General features: G+C 39.1%; 1 protein-coding gene across 1 annotated transcript; it reads right to left on the reverse strand.

Moving 5' to 3' along the window:
- Window positions 1-7,528: 7,528 nt before the first annotated feature.
- ANGPTL5 (angiopoietin-like 5) lies at window positions 7,529-23,313 on the reverse strand. Its single transcript, XM_012729384.1, is given in 18 exon segments — window positions 7,529-7,695; window positions 7,698-7,736; window positions 7,785-7,827; window positions 9,261-9,264; window positions 10,660-10,700; window positions 10,702-10,860; window positions 11,824-11,827; window positions 12,939-12,962; window positions 12,964-13,019; window positions 15,131-15,177; window positions 15,180-15,227; window positions 17,256-17,349; window positions 18,849-18,898; window positions 18,901-18,948; window positions 19,721-19,823; window positions 20,274-20,321; window positions 20,323-20,445; window positions 23,254-23,313. Coding segments are annotated over 18 exon segments (1,158 nt in total).
- Between the last annotated feature and the right edge of the window lie 1,983 nt (window positions 23,314-25,296).

Consider the following 25,296-nt stretch of genomic DNA (forward strand, 5'->3'; position numbering starts at 1 on the left):
GCTTTTGTAGCTCAAGAACTTTCTCTGTGTGTCCAGGAAGTAAGGGTCAAATAACCCTAAAAGGTAAGCAAGCATCTACTCTTGAGACCCAGTTGCCTCCCTTCATCTAGCATAGAGACTGTAGGTCTAATACAGAGACAACAGAACCTTTTAAGACACATATGTAAACTTACCATGAATATTCTTTCTGATCATATCTGGGAGGAGTAATGCTTTTGGCTAACATTTACTGCAATACTCCTGGAGCCCATCCAGTAGGAGGGTAAGATTCTCAAAAATCCCCTAGACCCGCAACTCTCAATCATTATCTCTAGAACCACTTGAGGCAATCTCATCTATAACCCCCAACTCTCAAGCACAGGCATTCAGAAACGTCTAATTCCATGAAGATGCAGCATCAGGGCACATGGACCATTATCTCAGCCATGCTGGAGTACAATTTAGATGCTTCCTGTTGCTCTTCCTGAGTTCATGCTGGGAACTCAGGAAAAGGCACCACTCTCAGAAACCCATGGGCCGCACCTTCTTGTTATTATTTAACAAACTCCCATTCATTCTATCTTGACCATCCTTTGGGTAGAAACTGACTTTCTAGAAAGTCAACCCAAAATGTAGCTAATGTGGCCACTACCTGAGAGGGTCTCAACAATATATTGGCTTTCAGTTATCTTGCTCTGTTACAAAGTTTAAAGTGTTATCTGGGTCATTGGCCTCCTTGGCCATATCCACGACCTCCATCTTAACTGCTATTCAGCTCTTAAGAGTTGTGAATTCAACCAGAAGCTAGTCCTTTGCCATTTGCTCATCAAAAAAAGGAAGATTTATGCAGGAAAACCCTGGCAGAGCCCTGAGCAGGACTTCTGGAGCTACAAAAGTAATTTGACCCTCCACCCATATATGAAGCCAACAGGGTTGAAGCTGATGAGGCAGTAAACAGCCAGCATGGGAGGAGGGGTCGGGTACACAGGGTGAGATAAGTAACATGGGGGAAACATCCACACAGGGGCTTGCATCATCCTAAGTAATTCTCTGAGCCATCAAGCAGGTTTTCCTCCTTGTCAACACTTGGAGAGTAGTAAAGTAACACAGCCACAAACCAGGGAATGGAAGGATGAATCTACTAGACTTTCCTCTCAAGGGAAAGGGCTCTAGTCTTCAGCCTAGCCCCCCGGGGTTAGCAGGAGTGGGGGTTCCAGCTACCTTGGCAAATAAGAAAAGAATGAAGGAATTAAAAAGAAATAAATACAAAGAATCCCATTGAGTGTATTCCTCTTCACACATTTACTTAGTGCATACTTAACTTGCTCTTCTGACTGATCTTCTTCCAGTATAAGTTTCACGTGGGCTCTGTCAGGACAGTGCATCACCAGATGAGGCCCTTAAAGGACTCCTGTGCAGTCAAAGACAGGAGGGTCATCTGGCCACTCACATGGTTGTCTGTGCCCAACACACTTGGGAACACCCAGAGCAATGGGCATCTTTCAGGTGCCTGACTAGTTGAGAACACTGGAGTGGAGACGAGACAAGTACACACCATGTAGCTTGCATTTTACAGAAATGTGTATCTGTCTATTTACATGGACATTAGAATGAAAACCTTGATGCAACACTGTAGAAGGTTGAACAAAGACTGAATTTTCAGATTATCAGCTGCCTTGATATTTTTGATCAATGATAGTAAATCTATTTCTATTTCTGGGAGGCTTTAGAAGTCTTGTTTTCAGGTATCTATGGAACTTTACCCAAAAAGTAATAAAACTCATCCACATGTGAAAATCCAGTATTGGTAAAGATGTAAATTAATATGTGTGTGTGTGTTTTCAAGGTTTATTTATTTATGCTTAAAGAATTGGGGTATAGGCCAGAGATGTGGTGAGTGAAAGGATGCACCAGAGAGTGAGTGGGGAGCAGAACAGGCAGACTGCTGGAGTACACTGCTGAGGGGAGCAGCAGACGGGTCAGAAGAGGTCTGCCGCATCATGTGGGTCACCTCCCTGGCTGGGGATTGAACTCGTGCTGCAGTGGCTTTGGAGAGCTTCATAATGCAGTGCTTTAACCTGCTGAGCCATCAGGGAGAACCCTAATGTGTGTTTTTAAATGTGTCTAAAAATTTATAGGAGGGCCCTCCCTGGTGGCACAGTGGGTTAAAGTGCAGCACTAAGAAGCTAAAGCCTCTTCAGCATGAGTTTGATCCCCGCCCCGGGATGTGATCCACATGGCACAGCAGACCTCCCCTGACCTGCCCTCAGCAGAGTACTTCGTCAGTCTGCCTGTTCTGCTACTCACTATCTCTGGTGTATCCTCTCACCGTCTCGGCACCTCTGGCTTGTACCCCAGTTCTGTATGCATAAATAAATAAATATTTTAAAAATTTACAGAAATCAAAGTTCTCCTACACCATGTGTTTTAGCTTCAGAAGATTAGTCTAACTGAAGTATAAAACACTTCAAGCATTGTGGAAAATGAAATACTGAATTTGACTCCCAGATGTTTAATGCATTAAATTCTTAATGCCAAAAAATAATCACTTGACATCTTAAACTCTACTTTTTAGAAGCAAAAGGCATGGATATATTAAATGTGTCAAACTAGGCACCTTGAAATGAGAATGGCTTTTTAGATGTTTCAATACTAACAGTTTTCTTATTTCTATTTTTCAGGGCATTCCCATTTATGCTTGTTTATGTGGCCTGAAAGTGCTGGCCTTCTGAATACCTCCATGATTCCTGGGGTGGCTGCAGGGGACTGATGAGGAGTCTGGCTTGACAGAGTTCGATAGATCATAAAGTTTTGTTTTTGTCTTCTCCTCCCTGTTTTCCTATTTCTTTGGCATCAATATACAGATTGCCAACATTTTTCTCTTTTGTATTTTTTTATTGAGGTGACACTGGTTTGCAACATTGTGTGATTTAGAGGTATAGGATCACTCCTTTTAGGGGTGTACAGAACCAAAGAACCCCCAGTCCTCCCCTGAGACAGGGGTCTCTCAGATATGCTTGCTTCTTTCCCTTTGCATGTCGTCTTGGAAATGAGAACACTAACAATAGCGGATACAAGTCACTGATTAATGGGTTACTGCAAATCATGACTTAATCTGTCTCTAGTAACATCTTTGTTTTAGTTAATTGTATCAGCAACCCAAAAGCACTTCACATTTTCTCAAAATTAAAAAGGTCCTAATGAGCTTTCATGATATCCTTACATTAAATGTTTAGATTACATTGCCAACAGATTCAAAGGGTCTCCCTGTCTTCCTCCTCCTGACAGCTCAGTGGGTCTGCAGTGACTTGATGGAAGGAGCAGACTGGGCCCAGACATGAAATGTCCATGGAAAAGTAGTCCATGTAGTTGTGCATACAGAACTGGGGTACAGGCCAGAGGCTCAGGGGTGGCGAGAGGCTTCACCAGAGACAGAGTGGGCAGCAGAACAGGCAGATCGACGAAGTACAGTGCTGAGGAGAGCAGCGGGTGGGTCCGGAGCGGTCTGCCATGCCATGTGGATCTCCTCCGAGGCAGGCGGGAATCGAACTCATACGGAACTGGCTTTAGCTTCTTAGTGTTGCGCTTTAAACCGCTGCGCCACCAGGGAGGGCCATGGAGGCCATTTTCTTAAGCAGGAAAACTACCATTACAACCTTGCTCTTCCAGAATGTAAATTGATACAGGCACTATGGCAAACAGTTTCCTCAAAAACTGAAAGTACAAACATCATATGTTCTAACAACCTACTCCTGAGTAGTTACATCAAGAATATGAAAATACGAATTCAAAAAGGGATATGTACCTCCATGTTTATTACACTATTCACAATAATCAAGCTATGGAAAACAGTTTAAGTGCCCAAGGAAAGATACGTGGATTAAAAAGATATGACACGTATACACAATGGATGCTGTTCAGCTATATTAAAAAAAAAGGAACTCTTGCCATTTGTGACAACATGACTGGAACTGGAGACAATGACGCTAAGAGAAGTCAGATGGAAAAAGACAAACAGCCGATGATTTGGTCATTTGTGGAATATAAAGGAAAAAAGACAAACAAAACAGACATTCTGAAAACAGAATGGTAGATCCCAAGAGGAACTGGGTACCGGTAGCAGATTGGTGGGTGGAGGATGGTGACTGGCCCTTTGGGGTGCAGGGTATATGTACAACTGGCTGAGGTGTGACCCTGTACAACTGAGAACTATACGGTGATGGAAACTATTATTACCTCGATGAAAAAATAAAATATTGAAAAAAGTTGCCTTCCAAGAATATACTGCTATCACGTTATGATCTTCCTGCCAAACAATACTTTTTTCCACCATTAAACTCTCATATATGCCAATGAGGGGCTGTGTTGTCAGTGACCCCTTGGGATGAAGTTGGTCCTCCTCAGGCACTGTTTCTGCAACCTGGACCTGCTTTGGGTCTCAAACCCTCTATTCAATGTCACAACACCAGGGGCTCTCACAACAGAACTTCTGATGAAGATCATGATCATGTTGCTATTTAGATTTGTCTACATTTCTTAGTAATGTTTCAAAATTGTTTTAAAAGAGATTGTTGCTTGTTCTCAGCCTACTTCTATATACTGTTAGTTTCAAAGCTTTTATGAAAGTCAAAGATTTTTTCTTTTCATAACTAACCTGCGCTGGGTTTGGGTATTTTTCTTTTGATTTTTGACTGGGCCAGTTTAAATGTTTTCCAGTAATTAAGGTTGACAAAAGAATAGAGTATTTGTATCTTAAATGGTAAGTCCTCAGAACCGAAAGAATAAATCTATTATGACGTTATTCAGACCACGGGCATGTGGCAGTGACCTTTTCTACCTCCTTCTAAGAGTGTGCATGCTGTTCAGTATAGTAATAGTGAAAAGGGAGACAATGCCTGTTCCTCAGATTCAACTAATCAGGGCACTTCATTTCTGGGAGCCTGAGGCTTTAGTCTACTACCTAACATACTTCTTCTCCTTTCCAAAGGATGGGGTTGCAGTCAGGTCATACTGTTATAATGTTTCACAAGCCATCCTGTCTTTAGGTGTTCAGTCTAATATACCTTCTCATTTCCAAGCCCAAGGTATTTAAAATTCCTTGTTGCTTGGGTCCCCTCTCGTGGCACAAGGGGTTAAAGTTCAGCACTGCAAAGCTAGCAGCCAGAGCCACTTCAGTGAGTTCAATCTTAGCCAAGGGAGTGGCCTTGTGAGGCAGACCTCTCCTGACCGCCCACTGCTCCCCTTAGCAGTGTACTTCCTCGATCTGCCTGTTCTGCTCCCCACTCTGTCTCTGGTGAAGCCTCTCGCTGCATCTGTACCCCAGTACTGTGTGTATAAATAAATAGATAAAACTTAAAAAAAAAAATTCCTTGCTGCTTTCTGGTCCTGTCTCCCTGACATCCCAGAATTTGTCCCATCTGCTTTTAATGTTCCATGATCTTTATAATCTTTTTGACGGGGTTGAAATATAAAGCCCTTGGACCTTGCTACTCAAGAAACATAGCCCTTATTGGAATAAGCCAGTTTCAAGACCCACGGTCCATACAAAAGACCTGACTTGCTAAGTAGCAAAATGATTGTCGGAACATGGAGCTGGGTTTGTTTCTGCACACTTGCTGCTGCAGGTCTAGACTTCAGTGAGTCCAAAGCCTGCGTCTCCTGCTTGGTGGGCCTCTCCCTCCGCTGCTGAGGCGCACAACTTGGGCTGTGCCCCCGTGCCCAGGCAGCCATAAGAACCATGTTCACTTCATCTCCCAAATATTCTGTGCTGACTCTTCACTGCTGAGAGCGGCGATCCAAGCCGCCTTGAGCAGAGTATCCCAGAACTCACATTAAATTCCATGTTATGATCTATCTTAGCCCCGTTCTGGGCTCAGGCATCTCACCTTACCACCTGTCTCCTCACATGTATTTTTTTAAAGATTTATTTATTAATTAATACAAAACTGGGGTACAGGCCAGAGGTGCAGGGGGGCGGCTAGAGGCTTCACCAAAGACAGAGTGGGGAGAGAACAACAGGCAGAATGAAGTGCAACGAGACAGGAGAGGTTTGCCATGCCACGTGGGTCACCTCGTGCCCCAGTCAGGATCGAACTGGCATGGAAGCTGCTGCAGCTAGCTTGCAGTGCTGCATCCTAACCCATTGTGCCACCAGGGAGGGCCACCTTATATGTATTTTTGTTTTTTTAAGATTTATTTATTTTTATTCATACAGAACTGGGGTACAGGCCAGAGATGCGGAGGGTGAGAGGATTCACCAGAGACAGAGTGGGGAGCAGAACAGGCAGATCGACGAAGTGCACTGCTGAGGGGAGCAGTGAGAGGTCTGCCACGGCATGTGGGTCACTTCTGGGGCAGGCGGGAATCGAACTCATGCGGAAGTGGCTTAAGCTTCTTAGGGCTGTACTTTAACCCGCTGCGCCACCAGGGAGGGCCCACTTATATATTATTTTTAATCCAATCCTTTTCCCACCTCATTTCCAAGCTACTTCGACCTTTCTTTGCACACGGTATTAACCTCATGCTGGACAGTCTTCTACTGTCCGACAATTTTTGTTCTGTTTCACTCTTCTTCCTACCAGTAGCTGACACTTGTACCCGCCTGTTCCTTGCTGCCTTCCCCCATGGTTTTTCCTTACCTCTCCAGCTCCTGCCAGCTAGTGGGGGAAAGCAGAGGGAACACTGCTTCATGCAGTATGTACCGAGTTAGAATGAGTTAAGGTATAAATGTACATTTGGATGAAACTTGTCAAAACCTAAGTGCACAGTGTATTTATGACAAGAATAAAATTACTAATTCTAATAAAATATGATAGTAAGAAGGATTTTATTTTTGCAGAAAACTCATAAACTAGTGTAGAACTTTCTAGAAATTATAAGGTTTTTTAAATCATATGACAAATATATATTAATCTGTACAAAGTCAAAGAACTATAAACCAGAGATATTTTACGGAGGTGGGAAGGGGAATAGGATCAAAATTAGGGTGGGAAGAGTGCATGGGACTATGGTGATGGCACGCAGATGAATTGGTGGCAGAAAGTCCACAGGGATTACAACCAAGATGAAAAAATGCACAAAATGAAGAATGATGTAAAATAAATAAATATATAATTTTTAAATTTGTATAAAGGTATTCCTTGTAACTATCTTCAATAGAAACTATCTTTAGGCACATAGCTAACCATTTCAAATGAAAATAAAAATAAATATACTTCTTTCTTTAATTTGCTCAACAATCTACTATGGCTTATATGCTTTGAAGAAAAGGATAAATCCTTGAAAAGGACACACTAGATTCCAGAAAGACAAGTTGTCATTTACTTAAAACAACTTTTATTATAAATTGTTAATATAGTTAGCAGTAAAAGCATAATTTCTTTTATAAAGTTCTACAAAATTAAAGATTTATATTTCAATACTTTAAGCCTAGAAGTCTTCTATAGTTAAATTTTGCCTAACATGTTTGAAATACTCAGGTAAAAAAGAAATTATGTCAAGTCTATTATATATAATCAAAGATAACTGGAATATGCATTATACCATGAGGTTAGTTAAAATAAGGGTTGTAAACTCTTCTAAGTTACATTAAAACAGATTTAATCTTGACAGGTAAGTTATTTTTGGTCCATGTGCCCAGTTGAATATCAGTTGCTAGCAACTTTCCAGGAAGTTCAAATTCGCAGAGACCTCACTGGTTGAACCACCAGCCAGTGAGGTACTGAGATGGGCACAGCTCTACACAGAGGAATCACAGTCTGGGAAAAGTGGGATGGCACCACCGTTAGCCACATCTGATGGGCTGAAAGGCACTGCAGTTTGATTATCTTCTTTTCTGAAGCCCAGATACTGGGGTACAGGGCAGAGACACGGTAGATACTAGGGTACAGGGCAGAGATACGGAGGGTGAAAGGATTCACCAGAGACAGAACAGGCAGATCCACTGAAGTGCACTGCTGAGGGGAGCAGTGGGTTGGTCAGGAGAGGTCTGCCTCGCCATGTGGAGCACCTCTGGGGCAGGCAGGGATCGAACTCATGTGAAAGTGGCTTACGCTTCTTAGTGCTGTGCTTTAACCCGCTGTGCCACCAGGGAGGGCCAAAGTAGATTTTTTTTTAAGTGACCAGTTTTGAAGGCAGTTTTTGTGGTTTTACCTGTCGACTTTTGCCTCTGTTTTGTAAAAGCATTCATCTAGAAATAAAAAATGAATTATTTTCTATCATGTATCAGACTAAAATCTCTCCTCCAGACTGCAATACGCCAAAATCTGATGATGAGTTTCTCAGTGTGTGCTAGGCAATTTAGGGTGATCAAGTGATATAAAATTCACATCCAAAATAGAAGTTTGGCTGTGTAGACCTGACATACTTTGGGGAAGATTAATATGGTGGTTGGTGGTTTAAGAGAAGAAAAAATTTACAGCAAATGCACACTGTTTTATCACTTTAGAGAAAGAGGTATGATGAAGGTGAAACATGCAACTTCAGTTTATACATGCAAAAGTTTTTTGGTTTTATTTATGGCCACCAAATTTATATAAATGCCCAGTTTAAAAAATCAGCTCTATACCTGAAGCATTTCTTTTCTTCAAGCCTCACTGATGGCATATGGAATAATGAGAACAGTAGCTGATGTCAATTTTAAAGGACTAACAATAGATGTTTTACATGCAATATCTCTGATACTCACCATCACCTTCAAAAGTTAAGTACTTGGGCCAAGGCAATCCAGCGATCTAAGTGACAGGAATAGGAATCAAGTTCTGTTTTGTAAAACCATATAAATAAGGGCGAATAATTCAGGTTAAAGGAGTCATTTGTATATGGTAAGGAATAAATTGGACTTTTAGTGGTGAAGTAGACCATCAGAGCCATATTCATTTTAAGTGATGCCCACATGAAACTTACATCATTATAATGCAATGTTACTTCAAATTACAAATTAAATTAAAACATATATAAATCAAAGATTTTGATTAATCCCACTTACCTAGATTTCCACTACAGGTAAACTTTTCTAATATGTTTGAAATACTGAGAGTAAAGCTATAAAATGTCTGAAAAAAATCAAAGCCCCACCTGTTTCATTATGCCACCACATGTTTGGTTTCTCTTGAGATACACCTTTAACAAGGCTGGAGAACATCATTAGCCAGGCTGGCCTAGCCTATACCTCCACCCTAGAGCCTCTGACTCTGAACTTCATGAGAAAAAACGTGCTCGTAGAGAGGACTTATGTTTAGCCTCCACAGTGCAGTACCTTTCAGAGGTTAGATGAGAGCCACCGCACTACATTATGTGATATGCCACAGGTTGTCTCCTGGATAAACTCTGACCACCGGGATGGTGGTATATCAGATAAGCTCTGTGCCAAATTATATTTAATAAATTTTTTTAAATAAAATGCATAGATCTACTTTTATATATATATAACAGTTTATTTTTACATCATTTTGAACTTTTTTTTTTTTCATCTCAATTGTAATCCCCATGGGTTTCCCATCACCAAGTCACCCATGTGCCATCACCAGCATAAATCTACTTTTAAGTTTGTTTTCTAAGAGAACCCTGGGGGATTTCTGTTGAATCTTAGAATCAGGAGTATCTGTCCTCATGGAATAGCTCAAGTTTATTTGAAATGCGTCTTATGTGTGTTGAGGTTAGTGAACTCATGAATCGGGTTCTCTTTTTTGACCACACAGTTTGGAGAAGGCCCCTGGGTCCCTTAGCTCACAGACCAGTTTAATCCCATGGTGAAAGTGGGGTGTTTCGGCCTTTTCACACTTGTCTTTTATTGCTTCAAAAATTCCTGCACAGATTGGTGCATTTTTGAAAGTTTGGTTTCATATTTCTATTTTTGCTCTGAAATCGAAGTCAAATTTGTGGCCCACTTCTGCCACACACCTGATCCCACTTAACACCCCAATTTTATCTATGTGTTTATCTTTACAGTCTACTGACACCTTTCTTTTATCTTGGTTATATTATCTGATTAGCAGTTGAAGTTACCTATTGTACTGGGGAAAGGTAGAGTAGGGAATAGCAATCTTGATGGCTCTGTAATAAAAAGCTTTTATCATTATAGATTGTTATTGTCTGAATTAGATCCTAATTGTCTTTCTGAGAAACCCTATATAAGTTTTTCTTTCTGTATTTACTTTTAGAGCAGAAGCATTAAAAATGATAAAACTCTTTAAAATGTTCCCTCTATATCAAAATTTGAATTTCAGACTTCCACCCAATGTCCCAATGCTGAGCCACCTTAGCAGTAATAGATTCCAACCATACCAGATAATTTCGTGCCTGATAATATTCCTCTCTCTGTGCCTTGACACAAACTGCTCTTTTGCCAACATTCATTTGCCAAAATCTTGCCCATCCCTCCAAGTACAGATCAGTGGGTCTTGACTATACAGATACCAACATGTCACTCTCTGGCAAAAGCAGATATCTATAGGAATCAGATTCTATAGGAATGACTACTTGATTCTAACTGCAGCTTGATTCTAACTGCAACTTCTTGTTGAAAACTATTCTTTCATGAAGAGTTTCTGGATGCAACCAATTGGAATCATTCCCTCTTTCTCTTTCTCTTGAAACTCTATCAGATAAATACCAAGAGAAATGCATTACTTTAATCTTCACCTGCTAGTGAGTCTTCTGGATAATTTAATTATAAAAAACTTATCAGCATTTCCTGGATACTGTCCTAAGTGCATTTTTTTTAAATCTCATTTCATCTTCTAGCCAAAAATTATCAAATGATGCATAAGAGTATGTGTCACTTTCAGATTCCAGTGCAACATACAGCATAAAACTGGTATTTCTTTTAATTACGTAAAAGGCTTTTTTTAGTCCTACTCAAAATTCACCTTTAAAAATATGCTTTTTTAAAGATATTTATTATACAAATTAGAATAACCTTTTAATATAACAAATCATTTTTGTGTTTCAGCAACTGAAATAGCTCACATAAATCCTTGAGGAACCTGAGGCCCCAGCTCAGGTTATCAAAATTATTGCACACAAAAACACGTTTTTGTTTCCCTAGATTGGGGATAGTCAGCCTCAGTTTTGTTCTTAATCTCCCCAAATTAAATTGAAAATTTTCCTTAAGCATTAAGAAAAAAGCAAGATTTACATTAAGACATATCAACAATTTTTTAAAAAATTGAAACATGACAAGTAATAAAATTATGTGTTCTGATGTAGATAAGAGATTTAACCTCCAACACAGCAGTTCCTCATGAAATGTTTCTTGAAAATGCTCATTTGAAATTATTTTCTTCTGTCTCTGAGACTTACACTTTTTGAGGAAAAAGTATTCTGTTATAATGCAGCTTGTTTCGTATGAATGGCATTTTACTGTAGTAACACTGGAGTATTCCCAGGTTTGGGGTCAATATTTCCAGGATAGGTTTAGATCCACAAGAATTATTAAGTCCCTCATTCAGGCCGGATGTTTCTTACATGCATATCCTAGCCAATGCCTTTGTGCTTCACTCCACCCACGTGGCTGAGCCTTCCTCTGTACACTGTGCTCTGCACAGACCTTTCTACCTTCATCATTAAGATGCTGAAGGAGGAGGTGAAGATCTAGTCAAGACAAATCTCGAGGGATGGGGAACGTTGTGACAATTTTCAGACTATGAAAACTATAGCTAAGGTAGAATGTCCTCTCCAAGATATTCAGGGACGTTTTAGCTACATGCCCAAATAGAAATAAAAAGATAGTGAAGATGTGCAGAAAGAAAGTAGGCACTGGAAGGAGAGAGAGAGAGAGAGAGAAAGTAAGACCAAGGGATCTGTTTAGTATCTCACAGCCTATGACTCTCCAATGCAGCGTACCTGCCTAACATCAAATTTAAAAGTTAGCCATATGTTTTTCTTAATCTGAAGTTAATTTTTTAATACACCAAATACAGAGCAATCTGTTTACGTGACAGATACCTTCCTGAACACCTTTTTAACCAAAATTCTTTCCACATAGAAATAGGCATGAAATTTCCATGTAGAAATAGGCATGAAATAAAGAAGATAATTGCTCACCTGTCAATTTTTAGAGTTAATGATGAAAACTACAAGATTTTGTATTCTTCCAATTTTGTAGTTTTTCCAAACTGTCCAATGCACCTTGAGATTTGTTTTTGGCATTCTATAACATAACATTTACTTGGCCTCATTCCTAACTTTTTATTACATTTCCTGCCCCTCCTAAAGTCACTGGTGTGCAATAGGGTGGTTAGTAGCAAGATTAACACCACCACCTACTGAATCCATAGATAACATTAACAGGCTGTTTAAGATTTTAATTATAAACACATTAAAATAACAACATAAAAAATTATCAAAATTCACCCAGAGATGTTCCAAGAAATGCATAATTCTACAATTTCTGTCACCCAGAAAAAGTGATGTTGCCAGGTAGCAATAACATAAAAAAGATTTTATAACTCTCCTAAGGTTTATTTTTCTCAAATTTCAAATTCCACGGTTTTTATTACTATTTGTATAACATGCTACTTCCGGTTCGCATAATTTAAATTTGTACAGCCATGTTTTCCATTTCCTTTGCTTGTGTATACACAGCACATCTCAGGAACCTCAGGGTCCAAGATAACCCTGCCATTTGGCTTTTCGTTCTACAGACAGTTGTTGAGTCCCTGGCAGAACCCTGCCAGGTGCAAAGGAGACACTTAATAAATGCCCAACTTTGAATTTTCACCAAAATTGCATTCTAACAGGTCTTGACAAAAAGACTTCCAGATCCTAACTGAGAGATCTGTTTATTTTCAATAATTTGACATATAGAGAGTTATTCAATTTACAGTTGAAATCCACAAGGATTTGCTACTCTTACTAATGATTTGACCAATAGAGAGATAGTCTATAGGTGTCATATCAAAAAGAAGAAAAAATATAGGGAACAAATAAAAGGTAATAAAATCCACCAGTGCCACCACAATCTTTGGAAGTCAGAGACCCCATATTCTTTTCTATTTCATAGTCCATCCACTTCCTCTGTAATCCACGTCACATATTACCTAAAATGGACCCAGAAAAGACAAACATAAAATACATTATTTTCTTTGATATAAAACTCACATTTCACCCTAAACTCTAGAGAAAAAGGAGATAATTCCACTGAGACTTTCAGTAAAATTGTATTTCATTTATATGTTCAGATTTTTTTAAGTTTTTTTTTTAAGATTTATTTATGCATACAGAACTGGGGTACAGGTCTGAGGCCAGGGGTGGTGAGAGGATTCACCCAAGACAAAATGGGGAGCAAAACAGGCTGACTGACGAAGTGCACTGCTGAGGGGAGCAAAGGGCGGGTCAGAAGAGGTCAGTCATGCCATGTGGTTCAACTCTGGGGCAGGGATCGAACTCATGCTGCAGTGGCTTTAGCTTCCTAGTGCTGTGCTTTAACCTCCTGCACCACCAGGGAGGGCCTATATTCAGATTCTTAATCCTTTTATTCTTCAAGTCTACTTTTCAGTTGAGTACTATAAGTACTGATTAGCAATAGCATATTGATGTTTCTTTTACAAATTAACTTTTCCTTGGAACTAAAACATTGCTTTTTTTTGAAGTGTTAAATGTGCCAATGTGACTGCTCCTCATTGCTCTTTCCTCACTGAGCACAGAAGGCCTGTGTTCAGACTGCATTTGTGCAGGCGTGATCTCAGTGTCCTGTCTCAACAGGAGCTGATATGTAAATTGCCCATAAGAAGGCAGCCCTAGAGGATCCCTACACGTGACGGAGGGGGAAGCAGAGCAGTCCCCTCCACTCCAGCAAAAACATCCTGCACAGAGACAGAGAAGGGCAGTGGGAAGGAAACTAGAGAAACAACACTTCCCCACAAAAGAGGTGATTTTTATGCATCTCACTCATCACACAATTAGAAGTCTTCCCTTTCCACATCAGTTCCAGCCCATTTTTTAATCTGCAGGCAAAATAATTTAGATAATTTTAAAGCAATTTCCCACTTAATTCCCAATTTTTGACATCTTGTCAATGGGTATAAAAAATTAGTGTTAGTAACTCTGAGATAGTATCTATAGAAAAAAAGTATTTTATAGTGTGGTAAGGACTATCAATAAAATGTAATGTCAGTCTCATAAATTTTAAATGCACAAAAAAGCCCCAAGAAAAACTAATTCATAATTTTATACTGCTATATGTAACATTACATTGACATATAATATATTCTGTCAATGACACATAATTTCCAGTAGAAATTTCTTCACAAAATTTCTAAATTTTTATATGCACAAAAGTCCTCAGAAAATTTTATAATTTTATGTTGCTATATAAAAATTATATTAGCATATAATATATTCTGTTAATGACACAATTCCAGTAGGAATTTCTTCTCAAAATCTTATTAAATATAGATGTAAAACTAACTTGTTTTATTCAGTTTAAAAATGTACCAGCTTGTCAATAGATCTTTAGCTTGAGTGAAAGTTGTTTTTAAACTATTAACTTCCTATCCAATCACAAAAGATCACTTGTCACCCAAAGAAATTATGACCATGGAAAAGAAGGGAAATAAAAAATATTTTTAGTAGGCTTCAAGACAAAGCACACTATTATTTTCTAATATCCATCAGCTAATTAAAGCAGACAAGTATGATGCCTCACTCTGCCTACTCTGGAGATAAGATTAGCCCCTGCAACAAAGGGATTTACTTTATAAAGCATAAAAGATTTAAAAACTGTAGTTTTTTTTCTAGTTTATCATTTGAGCAAAGGTTGCCAGAAAAACAAAATTTTGAAACTGTAAATTTTTCAAGTTTATTTAAAAATTTTATTATTTTTTTAAAGATTTAATTATTCATACAGAACTGGGGTACAGGCCAGAGATGTGGAGGGTGAGAGGATTCACCAGGGACAGAGCGGGGAGCAGAAGAGGCAGATCGACGAACTACATTGCTGAGGGGAGCAGCAGGCGGGTCAGAAGAGGTCTGCCACGCCATGTGGATCTCCTCCGGGGCAGGCGGGGATCGAACTCATGTGGAAGTGGCTTGAGCTTCTTAGTGCTGTGCTTTAACTTCTGCGCCACCTGGGAGGAACCTATTTTAAAATTTTAAATATAATTAAGTTAGTTGGATGCCTTTCCTATTCCACATAATAAGAGAAAACTACCTCAAAGGAGTAACTAGATCCTTCTGGGTGGATAATATATAAACCATTGGTGTTTTGGTGTCAGTCAACCGTACCTTTAGTACAGTATGATCTAAACCTAGGTTTTTCAAGTGTACATTTATGACTTAATAATTTTACTATGGAGACCTGACAGTGCTATCTGAAATTGTTAATAATTCCATTAAATGATATGATGATTTAACTTTTAGAAGGTAAAGAATCTCAATTTTTGAGCTAAGGGGAAAATACATGGAAGAATAGTATTAAAATATTTCTACTGCAAAAAAAACTTTTATTAATAACACATTAGTGATTAATATTCTATACTATTGAAAATTTTCATTTGGGAATCAACATTTATTTAACATATTTTATAATTATGCATCCTGTTGTCCAGAAAATAGTATCTATCAGAATTTAGCTTCTCTTGGGGGCATAATTGTAAAGGAAATCTATATGAATGAGAAGAACACCCAAAGGAATAAGTAGATTAAATACAGTGGACAGGGAATCACTAAATCGGGAAGAAAGGGCTACTGAAAAGAAAGGACGCTGCACCAGGGCCTGTCTGGTGGTGACACTACAACTGTACACCCTGTAATGACCTCTCCAAAGTGTTCATTTCCCAGGGATTGTAAACATATTGTGTGGATATGGACAGTCCATTTTACTCGAAGATGCTTTACTTTTCATTATATTGACAAATATAATATATATAAACTCAACCCTTACTACACCAATTATCCAGAGAAAAAAATCATGACTGGGTCAGAGTCAAGTGCTTCCTTCCTCAGGGAGCACCATTAGCTAAGAGACTTCACATATAATAGCATTATAATAATACATCTATTGTTAACACATCGACTACCTACATCACAGTGTTACGCTAACAGCTTACGTGGTAAGGCATATACATGCAAAGAAAAAGTGTCTATCACACCACAAAACACAGATGGCCTCTACAAAGCTTGGCTTGCCCCTTGGTTTCCAGAAGAAGTACATTTGTTGCCTTTGTTCTGAATCGCTGAGGCAGTCTGGAAATAACATTGTGCTCAGAACTGTGACAGAAGTTCACAGTGAAGCACAGATCTGGGTTGGAACATGCTTTACCATCAGCAACCATATAATGGTGAACAGATTTAGACTGTTCTGGGTTGTGGATTCCTCTTCTGAGGATGATGATCATCAGAGCAAAACCTTACGTTGCTCTTATTATGTATCAGGTAATATTTTAAGAGCCATAGGCAAGTTCACTCATTTAAAGCTCACAAAAACTCACATGTTACCATGAGAGGTAGGTGTCCTAAGTGAGGAAACTGGTATCAAGAAAATGGCAGCTCAGGGACTTGAAGGCAGGTGGTCTAAGATCAGAGTCCATCCTCTTAATCATCATGTTAACCACCTCCCCAAGGGTGGTTATAGGAAATAAGTGAGACACAATACAATGATAAAAATACAAAATAACATATAAAGGTGATTGTCTTAGTCCCTGACACACAGAAGATCCTCTGTAACACCGTATACCCTTCCTTTTGTAAGAAATAAAGTTTATAGACTAGGTCCTTGATAAGCCTTATTTGCTGGAAGCTTCCAGTTATTAGTTTATAATACCTGAAATACCTCACATTTGTAAGGTTTATGGAGCATTTTTCTCAGAGACCCAGGTTCCTATGAATTACTACACCACATTTTAGTACCAAACTGCTCAATTCCAAGTGATTTTGTCTTGTTTCTTTTCTTTTCAATTTTTATGTCTCATGAAACATTTCAAACATGTCAAAGATGTTTTATACAGGTGGGAGGAAATCTAAAGCTTTCTTTTCTTCTTAACTGAAGACTAATCCTTAATAAATCGTAAAGGGGAGCCCAGAATGAAGTTATATAAAGCCATGCTATTTTCAACGCATCCAGTTCTGCAACAGCCATGCCTTTCAAAGAGCCAGAGTTGCTTCCTGTTTTAGGAAAGCACATCATCTGGGAGGAAAACTACTCCCCGACAGGTCGGCTCCTCCAGTCTCCTAGATAATAGTGCACTATGTTTCTAAAACAGAACTTACAAATGTATCGACCTGTTCAGGAAAATCTGAGGCAGGAAAAGACAAGAATGACAAGGCATTCTTGTCACCATGGAACTGAACTGGTTTGTGAGCAAAAGAATGGCTCTGCTTTCTCCAAACTCCTGTGGTCAAAATGAGAACTTGGTTCTTGAACTCACTAACCTCAACACATGCATGTGTGTGCACGTGCACACACACAACAATAAATTTATATCTGAGGGCCTCCCTGGTGATGCCAGAGTTAAAGTCTCAGCACGACCAAGCTGTCGGCAGACACACACTGGCATGAGTTGGATCCCTGGCCACGGAGCTGACCCACCTGATGCAGCTAAAGTATTCCCTGCTCAAACACTGTGATGCTCCCTGTCTCACCTGCTGCTCCCTCAGCAGTGTATTTCAGTACACCTGCCTGTTCTGCCCCCCATGCTGTCTCTGGTGAATCCTAACCACCCCCCCCACCCACCACACACCCACACCCCTCTGGCCTGTACCCCAGTTCTTGTATGCATAAATAAATCTTTAAAAAATTATATTTGATCAAAACTCTTCCATTGAATTCTAAAGCTGACATCTCTGATAAGCCTCTTATAAATCCAGCTCTGAGATGTATGACAATACCCATCTTTCTACACCAAATCCCTTCACTGATTTTAACAGATCAATAAAGATATAGCTAAACTGAGTTCATTAAATGGAGGACCAGTTGCCTCCCACTCAATGCTTTTTTATCTGCTCCTTTCTTCATTTGACTAGTCGCAGGTTTGCTCTTTACATCTTACCTAAAGCGTGACTAGTTCCTTACCTGGCCTCCCTGGCTCCTCCCTCCGCTCTCCTGAGGACATTCTCCACACTAGCTGCCCATCTGATCATTTTGTGTCCCTGCTCGAACTCTTTGGTGGCTCCTTGATGTGGCAAGATTTAGTTCCTATTTCTTTAAGTCAGCTTCCTTACACACCTTGACCCCCCTGGTCACACCCCACCAGCCCCCACCAAATTCAAGCAGTTCCCCAGAACCTGATGTCTCTGACCTTTGCCACTTTTGCAGCACTTACTCATCTTTGATGACTCATGCCCTAGGCCCTATCATCTGCAAATTTCTTAGATGTCACAACTCAAATCTCAAATTTCTCTTTTGTGTCATTTTTTTTTTTTAAGATTTATTTATTTGTGCATACAGAACTGGGGTACAGGCCAGAGGCTCAGGGGTGGCGAGAGGCTTCACCAGAGACAGAGTGGGGAGCAGAACAGGCAGATCAACGAAGTACACTGCTGAGGGGAGCAGCGGGCGGGTCAGGAGAGGTCTGCCACGCCATCTGGTCACCTCCGGGGCAGGGGGCAGGCGGGAATCGAACTCATGCGGAAGTGGCTTTAGCTTCTCAGTGCAGTGCTTTAACCCGCTGCGCCACCAGGGAGGGCCTCTTTTGTGTCATTTTAACAGCATTCACAGTATATTTTTTCAATCCTTCCTGGTTTTGCTCACCTGACCTTATGTCCCTCAAATGAGGTCTTTTTTTCCCTTTCTGTTTGCCTGGTGTTTACTATTAAATAGATGTCTAGGTAGAGACTGCATTACAAAATTAAAAGACTGTCTCTCTTGCTAACTAGATCACCCTATGTCAGTGTGCACATGCAATGCCTACATAGCGCTAAATCATCCATGCCTGGTTAGATAATTAATCCAAGGAATTCCTTTGTTCATCCATCATATTAGTAGTTTTTTGGTATTTCATGTACAGGAAACAATTGAATTTTGCAAATTTCCTTAAATCATAATAAAAAGTATTTACTAAATACTATATTGTTATTAAAAATAACTATAGTGGAAAACCATGAATACATGATCTTGAATAAATATGTAAACACATTAATATGTCATTCTGTCTAAATACTCAAAGTTTTATATTGTAATTGGTATTATTTTGTTTGACTCAGGGATAATCAAGAAAGCATGTTTCCAACACTTCTTAATAAAATTTTGCTCCATAATAATTTATGTATCCCCAAATAATTTATTATTTTTAAAGATTGATTTATTTATGCATAAAGAACTGGGGTACAGGCTAGAGATGCAGGGGCAGTGAGAGGATTCACCAGAGACAGAGTAAAGAGCAGAACAGGCAGGTCAATGAAGTACATTGCTGAGGGGAGCAGTGGACGATTCAGGAGAGGTCTGCCGCGCCATGTGGGTTACCTCTTGGGCTGGGGATTGAACATGCACAGAAGTAGCTGCAGCCAGCTTGCAGTGCTGCACTTTAACCACCAGGGAGGGCCCCCAAATAATTTAAACTGATATAGTTGAGAGGCAACATCCTGAGTATCAGTTCTCATTTTAGAAGGTGAGAAGTATTGAAGCAGTACTTCAGCCCAATGAAAGAATTATACTAAGTGAGATTATACTAAGTAAACAAATCAGAAGGAAAAGACAAATATTGGATGATTTACTCACATGTGGAATATAGAGAAACAAAACAAAGGAACTGACAACACTAAACCAAAACAAGTCTTATAAATAGGAATGCAGAATTGAGATAACCAGAGAAGCACGGAAGGGTATGGCAACAAAATGGGTAGAGGCCCAATGATCCACAGTAAAGAACTATTGGTACTTTATGGTGGCCATGGTGTGGTGACATACTCTGAGAAGGAATGAAACTCCTAAATCCTAAATCATATTCAGTGTTGTAAACCAATGTTACCTCAAAAAAATCAATAAAAATCAACAGTAGAGGGGTCTCCCTGGTGCCCCAGAGATTAAGTCTTGGTAGTATCACCTCTATGGTGTCAGTGGATCCCTGGACAGGGAGCTATCCACATAGTATAGCAGACCTCTCCTCCTGAAATTCTATTAGCTACCAGATATTTCTTTTAAAATTTTGCAGTTCCTTTATAAATGTGTTACAAGTAAATCCTCAGTTTATGGTTTCCACTGTTTACCATTACTATCATTTAAGGAAAATCTTAACATTTCTAAGTAAACACGTTTTCCACATTTGTTAGTAAATTAATCTCTTCAAAGTTCTAATATATATCTTGAAAACTATCATTCTTCTTTTTTGTAGCTGAGATAATATTGCAGAAATTCTTACCATAGAATGATGTATGAAGTTACCTTGTAGGGCTTTTCCTCATATATTTCCTGCATATATTTAAGAACACAAATGAAGCCTGGGAAAGATACTTCCTATTTTTTTCAGAGGAATGAAAAACTTCAATGATCAATAAGCTCTCTGTGGAAAGAGCTACAGTGCGGAGTAATACCTTTAGAAAGTGTACAAAATAAGCCCAGAAGCCAATGCTTACTAGTTTCCATGTCCATGTTTCAAACAATACCTTGCATATGAAAAATAAGTTGACCTCTGGAGATTCTGAAAATTTAAGTAATAACTCTTTTTAATCACTACTTGCTTGATTTATAAATCCAGGCTTTGGGTATCTAGGCAATAGATAGATGATGAGATAAAGAGATGATCGGTAGAAAGACAGACACACACACAGACAGGTAATGAGCTTGTAAAATCATAGTTTTCATGAGTGTATTTTTTTATGGTCTTGGAAAAAATGCTCTTGAGAAGACAGTTATACCTCAATAATCTGTTTACATAAAAATAGGAAGAAAGGGAGGACTTCCGGAAGATGGTGGCAGGGTAAACACGGAGATCACTGCGTCCAGGCTTGCATAGGAATTGAGGACTGAAAACGGACTATAGACTTACTTACTGCAAGTTTCAACCCAAACGAAAACACCCTGGACTCACTAGAAGGTAGATAACTGAGGGGGAATCGGGGGAGTTCCCTTCTGGGAACTCCTGGGAAAACCCAGGTGCCTGGAAGTTCAGCGGGCTGCCCCACGCTAAACCCTGGAGGTGAAGGGTGATGGCTCAGCTCAGTGAGTGGAGCCCAGGCTGCGGAAAGACTGCAAATCTGATCCTCAATACCTGGGTAGGGGAAAAACCGCTGAAACTGCAGACCCCATCTGGAGTACCTGGGATCCATGCAAAGCCGATGATCAGCTCTACCAGCTAGGGAACCGGCAAGATGGCGGCAGAATAAAAATGCCTAGACTACTACATCCAAACTCGCACGGGATTATATAAAAACAGACTGTAGACTTACATGCTACGAGTTTCAACCCAAATGAGAACACCCTGGATTCACTAGAAGGAAAATAACCCAGGGAGAACCGGTGATTGGGGAGTTACCATAAGGGAAGCCGCACAGGCAGGATTAGCTGAACCCTGCAACTCTGATCAGGGAGCACCAGCAGCTTCCTACTCGCTGGGCTCCTTTAAAAATCTAGGCACCGGCCCTCCCTGGTGGCGCAGCGGGTTAAAGCACAGCACTGAGAATCTAAAGCCTCTTCCACATGAGTTCGATTCCCGCCTGCCCCGGAGGAGACCACATGGCATGGCAGACCTCTCCTGACCCGCCCGCTGCTCCCCTCAGCAGTGTACTTCGTTGATCTGCCTGTTCTGTTCCCCACTCTGTCTCTGGTGAAGCCTCTCACCGCCCCTGAGCCTCTGGCCTGTACCCCAGTTCTGTATGCACAAATAAATAAATCTTTAAAAAAAAAATAAAAATAAAAAAAAAAGAAGTGGTACATATATACAATGGAATATTACTCAGCAACCAAAAAAGAGAAACACATGTCTTTTGCAGCAACTTGGATGGAGCTGGAAAAGGTCATGCTTAGTGAGATAAGCCAGAAAGAGAAAGAAAAATACCGGATGGTTTCACTCATAGCAGGAGTATAATGGACCAGGCGAGAAAATAACAAGAATAATGAACAACCATATACCAGACACATTTTGTGGGGGTGGAGTGGGGAATGGGATCAAAAATGGGGTGGGGGAATGCATGGGATTATGATGATGGCACATGGGTTACTTGGTGATGGGAAACCTGTGGGGATTACAATTGAGATGGAAAAAAAATGTACAAAATGATGTAAAAATAAACTGTTGTAAAATAAAAAATCGGCAGAAAGGAGATAGGGAGAGAGGTAGTGGAAAGAGTATTAATTGAAACTATTTCTACAAAATGCTAAATAGAAATTTAATCAATATGGGTATTAAGAATAGATAACTCAGATTTAAAATGTTTCTAATTGAAATTGGCTTATCAATTATGGTGATATTAACCACCTAATTGCCAAATCTCTGACTTAAATGTGTTAAATCTATAATGTTGAAACTTCAGAATTTTTAACATAAAGGAACACTTGTTATTCAAAATGACTACTCTCTGATGATTGATGTCTGTGATGAGTCTTCAAATTCAACCTTATTATGCCTCCTTCTTGTCTCTTTTTTATATAATCATTACCTGAAAATTAAGAGGCAAAGGAAAATGTTCCTGAATCTTGTTTTCTTCATCTTCTTTCCCAGCCTAAGAACTATAGGGCAGGGAACAGATCACAGTTTTTACAAGTACTAGTGACTGTACACAAGAGGCACTCAAATATTAATAATGTACTATCTTAAGCAAATTATTCTCCTCACCAACTATTATTTAAGCCACTCTTACCTCTTATTCTCCTGAAACTTTCTCAGAGTTTCTCCAACAAGCACTATGGGAGGGTTAGAAGTCTGGGACTGAAAGCCTGCATTTGAATCTCAATCCCTTACTCCTCTGCTCAGGAACATTGGGCTATATGATCTAATAACCTAATTACTTCTTTGTGTAATGGGGATTGTGAAGTCAGTAATTTGATGTGCACCTAGCACACTGAACATAATGCATCAAGCACTTAGATGCCATCATCATCACCATCTTCATCATCATTTGACTTATCTGTAATGTTATTCTAACACTGCTGGCAATATTGGTGACCTTTATAATCTACATTATACACATGAATAGAAGAATATATTTTCTTTAACCCTGAACTTCTAGTTGAATTCTTATGAGAATGGCAACATTTTAGTAATGTGAACACATCCAGATGTTAAAATTCTTTTTACCTTCACAGTTTGCCCAGAGACAAATTCAAGAAAAACTTGAGCAAGAAAATACTTGAGCAGAAGATGGAAAAAAATAGCCTCAGCCAAGATGAAAATGAAAGCTCACCACGGCTGTCCCACATAACTCAACAGTTGTAATAGGCACAGTCAGGTAGTGTGTGAACATGCTGTGTAACCCATATGACCATAAAGGGCTTATTAGTTTCCTCTGTAAACAGAAGATCATTAATAATTTATAACACCATGTTAATGAAGTTGGCCCCTCACATGTAACATGTTTGAAAGCCCACTACACCCTTACCCACTCACAACCAATTTCTTCCTTCTCAGTAAATGGCAATACCCTTTATTTGCCCCTAAATCTGAGAATCATATCTGATTCTTTCTGATGGATTTGGGTTTTTTTTTTTCCATTCACATGCCACAGCCATTCATTAGCATGTCCTATTGACTTAGGTTAAAATGCTGAACATTTCCCTTGCCTCCATTGCCACATTCATAGCCTAGATCTCCATAATCTCTCCCTTTACCTACAGTAACACCATTTGAACCAGGTTCATTGTTTCTAGTCTTATTCCTTATAGTTTCCCTACCGCAGCTGAAGTGATTCTCTATTTAAAGGTTAAATTAGATATGACTTTCCTACTCTAAGTTCTCCAGTGGCTTTCACTCCATTGGAAGATGGATTTTATATTGATTCCCTGCATATTAGATAAGTCCCAGTGAATCTGAGGTAGTTATCCAATCTCATGTCCTAGCATAAGTCTCTTAGCTCACTGTTCTGGACATGGAGTCTTCTTGCTCTTTGTATATATCAAATGTAATTCTGAGCCTTTGTACTTAAACCATCCCTGTCTATAATACATTCTTCATCCATATATTTGCATGGCAACCTGCTTTCTAATTTCAGACTTCTGTCCTAATTTCCCCTCCTTGGAGGCCTTCCCTGAGCACCCTGTCAAAAATAGAACCGACATCAATCTCTAATCCCCTCCACTACTCTATTTTTCTTCATAGCATTTTCACAACCTAATATATTCTAGTGAGGAAGAAACAGTAAGTACAAGCTTTATGAGTATAGGGATTTTGCCATTTTGCTCACAGTGCTTCTTACTTAAAAAGAACTCAATTTATAATAAAAGAATGAATTGTTTTCTGGTCCTGAAGCAGGAAAGAATTAAGCAATATACTTTATTCAGCTAATTCATCTAATAAAATATATTGACTTCAGTATAATATTCTTTTATTGCTGAAATCATACTTCTTTCCTGTTGAGAGGAAATTTCTAAATGTCTGTCTTAAAGTTATATATTTTACAATTATCTAAAGGGCTTGTTTTATAATATAGGGCTAAAAAATCTTTTTATAATGTGGAAAGCTGATTTTTTGAAGAAAGAATATACAGGTCAAAAATAGATCTGTGATTAAAAATTTTGTTAAAAATTTTGTGTTAAATTTGTCAATATTGTGTTAAAAATTTCTATTCTTCTTGGTTATCATTGTAAATCAATATATAAATGTATGATTACATGAACAAGCATTTGTGGGCAATTGAGAAACCAGGTCATGGTTTCTTATACAATGCAACAAAGCAATCCACACATTACAAGACACCAAACTGATAGCAAAATTTAGACTTTCAGGAAAGCTAAATGTGCCTAAATATTGCAATTAGTAAAGACAATATTCTCCTTTTTTTTTACTTCATACTGTCCCATTTTACTTACTGTCCATAAATGTGCACTAGAGGAAGAGACTTGTGATGCTAACAATGGGAATTGAATCAAGGTCAATACCCATCACTAGAACAGTTTAAAACTTGCCAGGATAATTAATTGTCCATCTGCCCATATCTAACTATCCTTTGCCAAAATTACATATTCAACCTCTAGCATGGTTCTGAAGAGGGCTTATACCTTTTGTTTCAAATAAAAACTGGATTTGTTGTGGCACTTTAAAATTTTAAACAGAGCACATTCCAATTTGAGTCATTGCGTTCAATTTTGCAAAAACTGTTTTAAATAACTTCGACTGGAAATTTTAGTTATTTGAACTCTGAAAATGAGCAAATTGATTCAAAAGGGTAAGGCATTTGGATAGCGGGTGAGTGCTTCTTCTCTGGGATTTTTTTCCAACAAAAAACAGAAAA

Source organism: Condylura cristata, unplaced genomic scaffold (assembly GCF_000260355.1).
Source record: "Condylura cristata isolate star-nosed mole 26May11 unplaced genomic scaffold, ConCri1.0 scaffold00025, whole genome shotgun sequence".
Lineage (NCBI taxonomy): Eukaryota > Metazoa > Chordata > Mammalia > Eulipotyphla > Talpidae > Condylura > Condylura cristata.